At 39.4% G+C, this 12,092-nt stretch overlaps 1 protein-coding gene across 19 annotated transcripts in view; it reads left to right on the top strand.

Moving 5' to 3' along the window:
• Positions 1-12,092, top strand: part of KLF12 (Kruppel like factor 12) — a 488,339-nt gene that overhangs the window by 309,875 nt on the left and 166,372 nt on the right. For 18 of the 19 annotated variants that reach the window (XM_006018139.3, XM_025197322.1, XM_025197321.1 and 15 more), the window contains one exon: positions 5,156-5,215. The exons of the other annotated variant lie outside the window; for it this stretch is intronic. In XM_006018139.3, the coding sequence (XP_006018201.1) occupies positions 5,156-5,215 (60 nt within the window). The remainder of the gene's footprint in view (positions 1-5,155; positions 5,216-12,092) is intronic. 19 annotated transcript variants of the gene reach the window in all.

The raw sequence follows: 12,092 nt of genomic DNA, 5'->3' as shown, positions 1-12,092 counted from the left end.
ATATTAGACTAAGCTGAACACCTGCATTTCTATAGCAAACTCTAAAATTAGTCAAATATGAGATTTTAGGTGATGTTTTTATTTACTTACCCATTTTGGACACATTGAGCTGCTACCATGGTTTTAGAAGCTGTTGAAGTTGAGACAGATGGAGAGGTTGAAGGTGGGAATAGATTATAGACAGGGAAGAAGTTGAGCCATTACTATTACAATGTATTGTTTGTTAAATTCATGCAATGTGATTGGTGATCTACGTATCAGACCCTGTCCCAGAGAGCCTGTAATTTAAAGCTGAGCTGAATCTCCAGGGCTGTACACCAGGCCTGAAGACTAGAAATAGTTTACAATCAAGTTTACCTGAAGGCAAGCTCACAAAGAGTGGTGATTAAATGAACAGACTCATTGAGAGTCAGTAGGACCTGTGTTCCTAAATCACTTAAGAACTTGTGAAAATCCTTCTCTCGGGTAATTGTTTTAGAAATAGCATATGTAATATGGGACAGGATACCGTTTGATAAAACAGAGGAACAGGACAAAGATAGACAACAAGACTATTAAACATGCCAGACAAAGATAGAAACACACCCTTCGTGAAAAGGATCACGTGCACGCATACAAAATACTGCTCTGTGGGCAGATAATGAAAGAAATGAAATGTATATCCTGAAGCCAGCCAATAAATTGTACACTAGCCTATTGTTTAAGAATGAAGCCTCGGGCTAAGACCTTGAGGGGCAGTAACTAAAAGCTAATACTGTTTTGTTTCTGTCACTCCATAAGCCGTTACCTCTTCCCTGACACTCCAAGCTCTGGAGTCTTTTCAGGAGGTGAGAAAATAAGGTGTGACATTTGTGTATAATCAAAACAATCCAATGTGGCTTAAGTTTCAAATATATATTTCAGTAATCCATTAAGTTAAACTATGGATTAATATCCATAGAACAAATGGACCTTTATAAGAAATTAAATAATGATTAAAAATACAAGGAAATCATAGTGTGCTCATGAAAATTCCAGAACCAGAAAAATAGGATTATGTCATCAAATAAATCATTTGCTGCAAATTATTTACTCTCCTAAGAGGGATATTGCCCTTCTTGCCAGGACATTTCCAGATCTTTACAATTTGTTACCTGTTTTGCCACATATATTCATTGAGTTTCTAATCCATTAAAACCAATGTATTCAAAATAGAATGTGGCTTTTCCCCCTGCTATATTTTAATCTTAGTAATGTTGCTTAGAGAGTAGACTGTTAGTGTAGTTTTGATACAGGATAAAAGCACCAATGTAACTGCATGGCAAAAAGATAACCCTGATCTTGTATGCTAACTTCTTACTTGAAGTACTACAGTAGAAAGCCACAAGTTATGTGTCATCATACTGAATCATAGAAAAACAGGGCTGGAGGGGAGCTCAGGAGGTCATGTAGTCCAACCCTCTGCTAAAGGCAGGATCATAGGCGATGTGTAGGAGGAGGACGGAGGGGAGGGGGCCCGCCCTAAAATTGGCCCTCACCAGCTGGGGAGTGGGGAGTGCCAACTGGTGCCCCCCCTGAGAAGCGCTAGCGATTGGCCGCTGGCCCCCTGCCCCCTAGTCAGCAATCAGCAACTGGGGGACCACCACCCCCCCCAGAGCCAGGAGGCACCAGTCGCCTGTCCCCACCCCTCCACCCTCAGAGCCAGGAGGCACCAGTGACCCATGGGCAGGATCATCCCTCATTAACCCATCCCAGTCAGGAAACTGCCCCATAAAGAACCTTAGAATTCAAAATATATCTTAGAAACTTGATTTCAGTACTTGTGTAACTTGTCAAAAATGTTGTAAAAATAATAGTATTGATGAGTCAATTACTGAGAAGTCAGGCAGTACCCTGGTGCACCTGTTGTTCTTAAACAGCTGTTTCTATTACAGGGAGTATTTTTTACCTAAATGGTAAGGAAAATTTTCCCAGGGGGAAATATTGCTGATAAGCAGTTGTTGCTTCTACCAGATATTGCTGCAAATGGACATCAATTGTATGGCACTGTAGGTAAATAACAGGTGACACTGAATTGAAGCCATCACAAGCTCAACTTGAGCTAGAATAAAACTGAAGAGACTGAAACTTTTGTTTGCCTCTGAAATTTTGTCTTAATTGATCAAAGTGGTCAAAATGTTGACCTATTTAACTGCCCCATCACTGCAAAGATAACAAAATGCTTTGTGGCCTTTACACTACAGGGAAATAATTGATCTCTTTTTAAATTAAAGATGATGATACAATTTTCAGGCAGTCAGCTGAACTGGGAAGGTAGAATTTCATCTGCTGAGTGTTTTAGAACTGTATCATATAATTTGCAAAAACCCTGTTAGTAGATTTTCCATTAATATTCAATTAGAGCTAGTATCTTAATAAATGCTACCACAAGGCAAAGTAAAAATACCAATATACACTTGGGCCTAACTTGAAGGATATGTAGGAATTTAAAGATTTAGATAAGCAATTAGTAGAATTATTCAAAAGCACTTTTGATATCTTAACTCGTTGCTTTCAGGTGAGTTAGTTGTATAAGCACTTGAAAAAAATCAAGATTAGATGACTAAGTACTTCTAAAAATCTGGCCTTTAATGAACATTCATAAGTAAAACCTCAAATCTCCAAGACTTAATCCCATAGCAAAATTTTGCGTCTTATAGGATGGCAGTCTTTTCCCATATAAATATGGGGAACTCGACTATGCTGTGCAGAAGTTTTTTTTATTTTTTTTAATGAATTGAAATTTGCCATTTTTAGTGATATAACAATTTTTGAAGGGGGAAAAAAAACAATAGTTTTACCTGCATGCAGAAGCTAACAATATTGTGAGGATGAAATTCAATGTGACAAATGTTTTTCTTCCTTGCAAATTTGGTCTTATCAGTCTTCTTTTATGCTTCTTTAAAAGGGACCTAATTCAAAAATTTAGCAGATAAGTAGTACTTTCTGGACAAGTAGCTAGTAGTATTACCATTAACAAGTAAATATTTTTCTAGTAACTGGGCATGTCTATACTTGCTATTAGTATGCAGCAATGCACTCTGGCACACATTATGCCTTTGTTTATTGCTCTCCAGCACTGCATTTGAATGTGTGCCCAGGACTGCAGCAAGTTGAGCTGGGTTGGAGCAGCCCTGGCTGGCAGGTGGCCCAGACAGTCAGCCTCCCAGCCCAGGGCTGTTCTGACCTGGCTCAAAGTACTGTGAAGGGTCTGGTTGGGGCACGAGGGTGCTCCAGTGTGGAGCTAGCTGGCAGGCAGCCCCCACACTGAAGCACCATTGTGCCCCAGCCATCCATGTCATTTTCTACACATGTGCTGCTGTGAAGTAAAAACCTCTGCAGCTGGATAGTATTTATATTTACAAGTACTACCCTGCTGCAGAGTTAATTAGATTCCTATGCCTATAGGACTGCATATGTATTCATGAGAAATTTCCTGAGAGTTAATTAGCCTACTCTGCAGTAAATGTCTCTTGTAGATGCATCCAGTGTGAAGTTCATAGTGGAACATAAAATATGACAATGATTTAAATGTGAGATGTAATTCTGTATAATGACATCCAGGTATATATTTCTAGAACAATCCATAGACAACATTTTCTTCCCTTGAAGGCTTGTATTCAGCTTCTATTGACTCTAGTTGAAGGCAATTTGAGTACATGCCAGAGAAGAATTTGTCCCAGTGCATTTCTGGTTATGTGCTAGTGCAGCTCTGAGTAAAATCATATGTCACCTTGTGCTTGACAAGCAACTAATGAGTTCAGGAGATGCTTACTATAAGCATATTTCTGAAGAAGGAGGAGATCGTAGGGTAGCGTACAACAGAAGCAGATGTGATCAAGACAGAGCCAACCTGGCAGGCATGGTAGACCTAATCACTTTTACTTTTACTATGTATTTATTTAAAATTTGGGGTTTTTTTCTGTGTCATGACTAGCAGATTTCCCCTTTCATTTGTCCTTTGCTACCAAATGAAATCAAAATCAAATGTGCAACAGTGAAGAAAAGTATATTCTACATACTTGTGACAAGCAAATGCAGAGTGTTTTAAAAAGGAATGCTATATTTCAAAAAATGATTATTCATAACTTTGGAAACATGAAGGTATAAAGGCAGAGGCCTGAACAGACACTGAGGATCCCAACTCCGATCAATAGATAAGAAAATTGAAAACTGAAAGAAGTTTATGAATAGGCTCTTTGGAAACTGCCCCATATGAATATACTATCATTATTGGTGATATCTGTATAAAAGGACTGCTCGAGCAACCTTCTACATTCTAAGTGATCAATATGAAGTATCCTAAAGATTTTCAAATGCATTGCATCTCAACTATTAGTGTGCTAGAAAAATGAGATTTTTTTGCTGGTTTCTTGGGCGTTGGCCTTAGACAAGTTTCATGGTACATTAGAGGTCTGAACCACAGGGAACAAGACTGAAGAGGGCTATTCATGGATTTGGCTTTCTACATTTTTTTTTTACTTGATGGAACTGTTTCAGAAAGCCAGCTGTATAATACTCCTTTTTCAAGCACATGTAATAGATCAGAATTTGTCAGTGAAAAGGAATATTCCATGTATTCCAGTTGGCAGCACAAGTGGTTATGTAGTTTATTAGTAGTGCTAAAAATTTACAAATAATATTGTGAAAAATTAAGTATTTTTCCCCTAGAATTTTAGTTTTGAATAAAAAGGTTAATGGATCGATTTTTCTGTGGCATATTTTGAACTATATTACTTAGCAGCAAGAATTCTGGGAGCAGAAGGTCACTTTAGCTTTCTTTCACTTTGCACAATATACATTCCTGTTAACACTTGGAATAAAATGTTGGGGGTTTTGTTTTATTTTTTAATGAGAAAATCCTCTTATTCATTGGTAGTTTACATCCTGGCCCTTAAGCTGATATTCTGCTCCAATTCTTTTCATAGCAAAACTCCCAAAAACATGTTTGGAACTCTACAAATTAACTTCAGTGTAAAGAAAGATAAAACTGGACTTTAGGTCAAGTTGTAATTCCCTTCCTCTCCCAGGCCCCAGGTATATCTTTGCTGTAGGTGTTCCACCAGTTTATCTAAGCCCCATGCAATTGTTTGGGGGGGTATTTTAACATTCCTAATTGTCTGTGTTCAATTTCCAGAGAGAGCATGTGGGGCTGTGCCAGGTCAACTTTTAACCCTTTGCGTTTTTTCAACTCCAGGTATGATGTATTTTATTGTGTATTATATAATGTTCTGTTTTACTGACAAAGTCTAGTAGCGATTTGTTTTAGTGCCTTTTGCTTCTCTGTCATGTCCTGGTACTGTAAGAGCGGCCATGTGGGGCTGTGCATGGTTAGCAGTTAACAGGTATTTTGGAGGAGAGAGGAGGGAAGGGGCTGGTCTGGATTTTTTTTCAACTCAGGGTAAATAAAATATGAAAATAGAAGCAGCATGTCTGCTGATTGACATTATAGAATATAGCCAAAGTAGACTGTTGCAATTAATTACAACCATATATCACTTCACAAATGTGGTATTCCTCAGCTTAGCTTATAATGAGTCATTGTCAATAAACCTAATGTAACATACTTACAGGATTATGAACTGAGTTATTCATGGAAAAGATAAGTGTCTTATCAAAAATGCATGTCTAAAGTTAAGCTCCTAATTCTATATGATTATATATATGTTCCTAATTCCATATAAAACCCCCTGCTTTCCAGTGATGAGCACTTAACCACACCCAATGAAGTCAAATGTAATGTGGGATGATCCCATACCTGATATGAGGAGAGTGGGGGGCTCCAAGAATTTGTAGTGCACAAACAGACCTTACATAGTATATAATGGGATGTATGACTCTGATTTTGTGTGCGCTATTTGTGTACTATTTCTTTGGATTTAACAGCTTTTTTATTCATTTCTTCTGTTTTATCAAAAGTTAAAAAAGTACAAAACAAAGCATACTGTTGATAGACTTTATATAATAAAGTGTATTTCATTTGGTTCAGTGACACACATTCTGTATAATTCAGCTTCCTAAGTAAATTAAGAAGGGACATCATTTAAAAGCAATTTAGTTTTCTCCTCGTAATGAATAGTCAAATACAGAGATTGTTCCCCAGATCCACTCTCATTATCAATATGCCATTTTCCACCTTAAATACAGAAACTTTTATTATAAAAGCTGCTAAACCTATTACTAAGATTTCCAAAATGGCACTGGCAACTTAATTAGGAGAACCCAAAGCATGAATGTTACTTGGGAACAAAAAAATTATATATATTCTTAACATTTATTGAGCATTTGAACCATATCAGTGACTGCAAACAAATATGTTCTCATTTAAAAACCCAGTCCTAACAACTTTGTTCAATCCAATTGGAAGTGTTTCTTCTTGGAATGAGAACATGCTTCTCTCCTTAAGCTATATTTCTTAAAGCAGTGGTTTTCAACCTTTTTTCATTTGTGGACCCCTAAAATATTTCAAGTGAAGGTATGGAACCGTTTGGAAATTTGGAATGGAGGTGTGGACTCCTTTGAATTGTAAGTGTGGGTATTCACATACTTTTGATTGAACATAGTCATTTTTCATGGACCGCTTAGATACAGTCTGTGGACCCCCGTGGGGTCTGCAGACCACAGGCTGAAAAACACTGTCTTAAAGAAACAGATAGTGGAACATGCATGCACTTTGGATACCGGCTTCTTTTGATCCCCACCATTTTATCCTAAACTGAGGTCTTTAGTTTTTAAATCATGATAATTTGTATACTTTCACTATTTACAGATTCAGAATTGTAGCTTGTGTGTCAAACAATGAATACAAGATATCGGTAATAAGGTTCCCTGGGTTACATGCAGAGGCTACCTACAGATTTAATGAGCCTGATTTTACTGTAGCAACAGTTGTACTTCTCTCTAAATCTGTTGGTTTCAATGCCTTTAGTCCTTCTTCTCATAGGTTTGAAAGGAGAGACTAGCACCCCATACATTGGATTGGTGAAATAAAACTTATCACAGCTAGAACATTTAGGAAGAGTTTTATAGGATCTTCTGTATCTTTTTAACTTAATGGGCCACAAAGTTCCTTCAGTGACCTCTGTGAAATCTCATTTAAACAATGGGGACCTGTTAGTGTGTAGTTTACAGCAGGTGATAAACAGTGATCTCAAAATATCATGTGAAATGATTAACTCCTTTAGTCCACTTAAAAATCTTCACATTGTGAGGAAGTCATTGCAGCTGGCTTTGCTTACTGGATATTTGGGCTACTACAGTTAGGAAAAATAAAAGAATAGGAACTGTTTTGGAAAACTGTGAATTATTTTATTAATTAAATACAGCTATATGAGTATAAATAATTTATTGTATTAACATTTCTCTGTAAAGTGTTGGATAATTTAATGTCCCTGAAATGTTTTTAATTACATTTTAGGAAGTTTGTTATTTTGAATCACATGGAGCTTCACTTATATTTTTTTCTATTATTACATTGCAAAAACTTGCTTTTGTATTAAATTATGAGAGTAGAGAGAAGCACAAGGGAGAATAATTTTCTCTATGATCCTTTCACCTTTGCTGCTTTATTGTACTCATGAGATCTACCAAAGACTATAGAATTCCCTTAATGTTACAGGGATGGACATACTAGCCCAGTCAGTGTAAAAATTTGATTTAATTGTGTTAAAAAATTAGTATCAAAGCCTTTCCTCTTATTGAAATCTAGCAGATTTCAGTGACTGCTGATCCTGATTGTTACTTCTTCTCTTACTTGTCACCTGCCCATTTCCACAAATGGAATTGTGTATTGTGTCCTTGCAAATCTCTCTCCATTTCAGTGTATTACAATGGCTATTTATCCATTTCAAACATTGTTGGGTACAGCATGCTCCTGACCTCTATGTCTGACAGATACCACCTCTTTGCTCCTGTACAATTTACTCCAATTCTTTTGTTAACAACTCAGTCCACAGATTTGGCCAGATGGGAGGTGTTTGGCAGCTGAAGGACCCAGATGCCAAATTCTGGAATATAGCTTTGTTTGTAGGCATGTAGGTTTGTTTCTGGCTTTTTGGCTTGAGTCTGTGCTAGATTCTTGGCTGGATCTCTAGCTGGCAGCTGGAGAGCTGCCTCGGGGGCTATGTTGGGGTCAAGCTGCTGTAGAGTTGGATGACTTTCTTGATCTGAATTATCCTGCTGGCCACCGTTTTCACCTTGGTTTGCCTTGCCACTCAGATTATTCCAAGACAAAAGCTTTCACTTTTCCTTTTTTTATTTCACCCAGTCTACTCTGGACTCATTGAAAAGGTGTTTGGATGGTTACCTTGCTGGGATCATTTGATCCCCGCAGGCTTCCTGCCTATGACAGGGGGGCTGGACTTGGTGGTCTTGCAAGGTCCCTTCCAGCCCCTAATGTCTATGAAATCTATGAGAGGGCCAGAGAAAAACAGTAGTTCTAAATAGTTACTGATATTTAAATAAATTCAGCATTTTGGAGTATATTACTAAAGCTGTTACCTAGTAGATGTGGAAGGACTCAGATTGTTGCTATAGTTCTGCTTCAGGCAAAATTGCAAGTGCAGAACTTGCCTTTTTGAAAATTTGGTTCTGTATCTAGACCTTAAATGTATTTTGAAACCCCTCCTAAGTCAAGCACAAAAGTTAAACCTTTTAAAGAGTTTGCCTGGGCTATCTTTTTTTATCATGATAAAGAATAGTTTCCTTCTGTTGATAATAAACAGTTCAGTGTGCAACTGAAAATAATTAAACACCTCTACAAGAAAATGCTTGATCTCCTTATTACCCAATTCTGAATGCATTCATTACATACTCGAGCTTTATCTCATTTTTTTAGTCTAAATGAGGCAATGAAAAATTAATGGATCAATAATAGCCAAGACATTTGAAGTAAATCCTTTAACTGTTCACTTCCCTCCATGTAGCTCATGTAAACCTTATTTCTTTGAGAAGAATAACAACAACAACAAAAATTCAAGAATGTTTATGACCTACAGTAGAGCAGAGATTGGCCATATCTGTTATGAAGTTTTCATTCCTTCAGGTACAACAGAAGAATGTTTTGCTACATTGGAGATATTGGGTATTTTTATCTCCATTTCTCTCACATCAATGAATTTGGAAAACCTCATAGACATGATTTTCCCCTTCGAAAAGATTTTATTTATTTCCTTAATCTTACAATTGTGATTAGGATCGAATTCAAAGCTTTACACATTTATTTTTCTTACTTCTTTGACTCTTTTATCCCTTTTAGATCTCAAAGGGTAGAATCAGCTGTCCTTAATCATAGATAATTAGGGTTAGAAGGGACCTCAGGAGGTCATCTTGTCCAACCCCCTGCTCAAACCAGGACCATCCCTAACTATCATGCCAGCCAAGGCTTTGTCTAGCCTGGTCTTGACAACATCCAAGGATGGAGATTCCACAACTTCTCTCAGTAACCTGTTCCAGAGAGTTTTTCCTAATATCTAACCTAAACTTTCTTTGCTGCAACTTGAGACCATTGGTCCTTGTTCTTTCGTCTGCCACCACTGAGAACAGTATAGCTCCATCCTCTTTGGAACCATCCCTCAGATAGTTAAAGCTTGTTATCAAATCCCATTTCAGTCTTCTCATCTGCAGACTAAATAAGCTGAGTTCCCTCAGCCTCTCCTCAGAAGTCATGTGCCCCAGCTCACTAACCATTTCTGTTGCCCTCCACTGAACTCTCTAATTTATTCACATCCTTTCTCTAGTGGGGGCCCAAAATTGGACACAATACTCCAAATGTGGCCTCACTGGTGTCGAATAGAGGGGAAGAATCACTTGCCTTGATCTGCTGGCAACACTCCTAATAATGTAGCCCAGTATGTCATTATCTTTCTTTTCAACAAGGGCACACTATTGGCTCATAGTCAGCATATTGTCCACTGTGACCCACAGTCCTTTTCTACAGAGCTCCTGCTTAGCCAGTCGGTCCCCAGCCTGTACTGGTTCATGGGATTGTTCCATCCTAAGTGCAGAACTTTGCACTTGTCCTTATTGAACCTCATGAGATTTTTTGGTCCAATCCTCCAATATGTCTAAGTCAGTGGCTTTTAACTTATGGTCTGCAGACCCATGGGGGTCCACAAACTGTGTCTAAGGTGTCCATGAAAGATAACTATGATCCATCTGTGGTGAGACTATATCAAAAGCCTTGCTAAAGTTCACTGCTCTCCCTGTATCCACAGAGCCAGTAATCTCATCATAGAAGACAATCATACTGGTCAGGCATGACTTGCCCTTGGTGAATCCATGTTGACTGTTTCTAACCACCTTCTCCTCCAAATGCTTAGATGTGGATTCCTTGAGGACCTGCTCCATGCTTTTTCTGGGGACTAAGGTGTGGCGGACTGGTCTCTAGTTCTCTGGATCTTCCTTCTTCCCATTCGTAAAGACAGGCACTATATTTGCCCTTTTCAAATCATCCGGGACCAATCCTGATTACCTTGAGTTTTCAGAGATAATGGCCAGCGGCTTTGCAATCACAGCAGCCAACTCCCTCAGCACCCTCAGGTGCATCACGTCTGGCCCCATGGACTTGTACACATCCAGCTTTTCTAAATAGTTCCTAACCTGTTTTTTTTTTACTGCCATTGGCTGGTCACCTCCCACCCCCCCCGCTGTTTTTTTTTTTACTGCCATTGGCTGCTCACCTCCAACCCAAGCTGTGCTGCCAGGTGCAATAGTCTGGCAGCTGACCTTGTCTGTGAAGACTGAGGTAAAAAAGGTATTGAGTACTTCAGTCGTTTCCATGTAATTTTTCACTAGGTTATCTCCCACATTCACTAAGAGACCCATACATTCCCTGATCTTCCTCTTCTGGTTGACATACTCATAGAAACCCTTCTTGTTACCCGTCACATCCCTTGCTATCTGCAACTCCAATTGCTCTTTGGCCTTCCTGATTTCATCCTTGCCTGCCCAAGCAATACTCCTATACTCCTTCCCAGTCATTTTTCTACGTTTCCACTTGTAAGCTTCCTTTTTGTGTTTTAGGTCACTGAAGAGTTTTCCTGCTAAGCCACGCTGGTCTTCTGCCATACTTGCTAGTCTTCCTGTGCATTGGGATGGTTCATTCCTGCACCCTCAGTAAGGTTTCTTTAAAATACAAGCAGCTCTCCTGGACTCCTTTCCCCCTCAGACTAGCCTCCCAGGGGATACTGCACATCAGTTCCCTGAGTGAGTGGAAGTCTGCTTTTCTGAGTCTAGGGTCTTTACTCTGGTGCTCTCCATCCTTCCTTTCCTCAGGATCCTGAACTCAGTCATCTCATGGTTACAGCTGCCCAAGTTCCCATCCACTTCTACATTCCCCACCAGTTCTTCCAAGCTTGTGAACACAGTTCAAGTAGAGCACAACCCCTAGTTGGCCTCTCTAACACGTGCACCAGGAAGTTGTCCCCAAGACTCTTCAAAAACTTCCTAGATTGCCTGTGCACTGCTGTATCATGCTCCCAGGAGATGTCAGAGTGATTGAAGTCCCCCATAAGCACCACGGCCTGTGATCTGGAAACTTGTGCTAGCTGTGTGAAGAAAGTCTCATCCACCTCATCTACCTGCTCTGGTGGTCTGGAGTGGACATCCACCATAACATCACCCTGATTGCTTTCTCCTCTAATCCTAACCCAGAGACTTTTGACAGGCCTATCTTCAGTTTGATACTGGAGGTCTGAGCAGTCATACAGCTCTTTACATAAATAGAATCTCCTCCTCTTCTACTCTGCCTGTCTTTCTGGAACAGTTTATACCCACCCATGATAGTTCTCCAGTTATAGGAGCTATCCCACCAAGTCTTTGTTATTCCAATCACATCATAGTTCTGTGACTGTTCAAGGACTTCCAATTCTTCCTGCTTGTTTCCCAGACTCTGTACATTTGCATACAGACCAGTGCTGTAGCAAGGCGGGGCGAGTGGGGCACCCACCCCAGGCACCAAGGCAAAGGGGCTCCTACAGGTGCTGCTTAGCCAGAGCGGGCTGTGGGACGCAGCTGTGAGTGGCTTGTTTGGGGGTGGCACAAGGACGGGGGAAGGATGGCTCCTGCACTACGTG

Source organism: Alligator sinensis, unplaced genomic scaffold, assembly GCF_000455745.1.
Source record: "Alligator sinensis unplaced genomic scaffold, ASM45574v1 scaffold241_1, whole genome shotgun sequence".
In the NCBI taxonomy this organism is placed as follows: Eukaryota; Metazoa; Chordata; order Crocodylia; family Alligatoridae; genus Alligator; species Alligator sinensis.
This window is presented reverse-complemented; position numbering and strand designations above follow the sequence as displayed.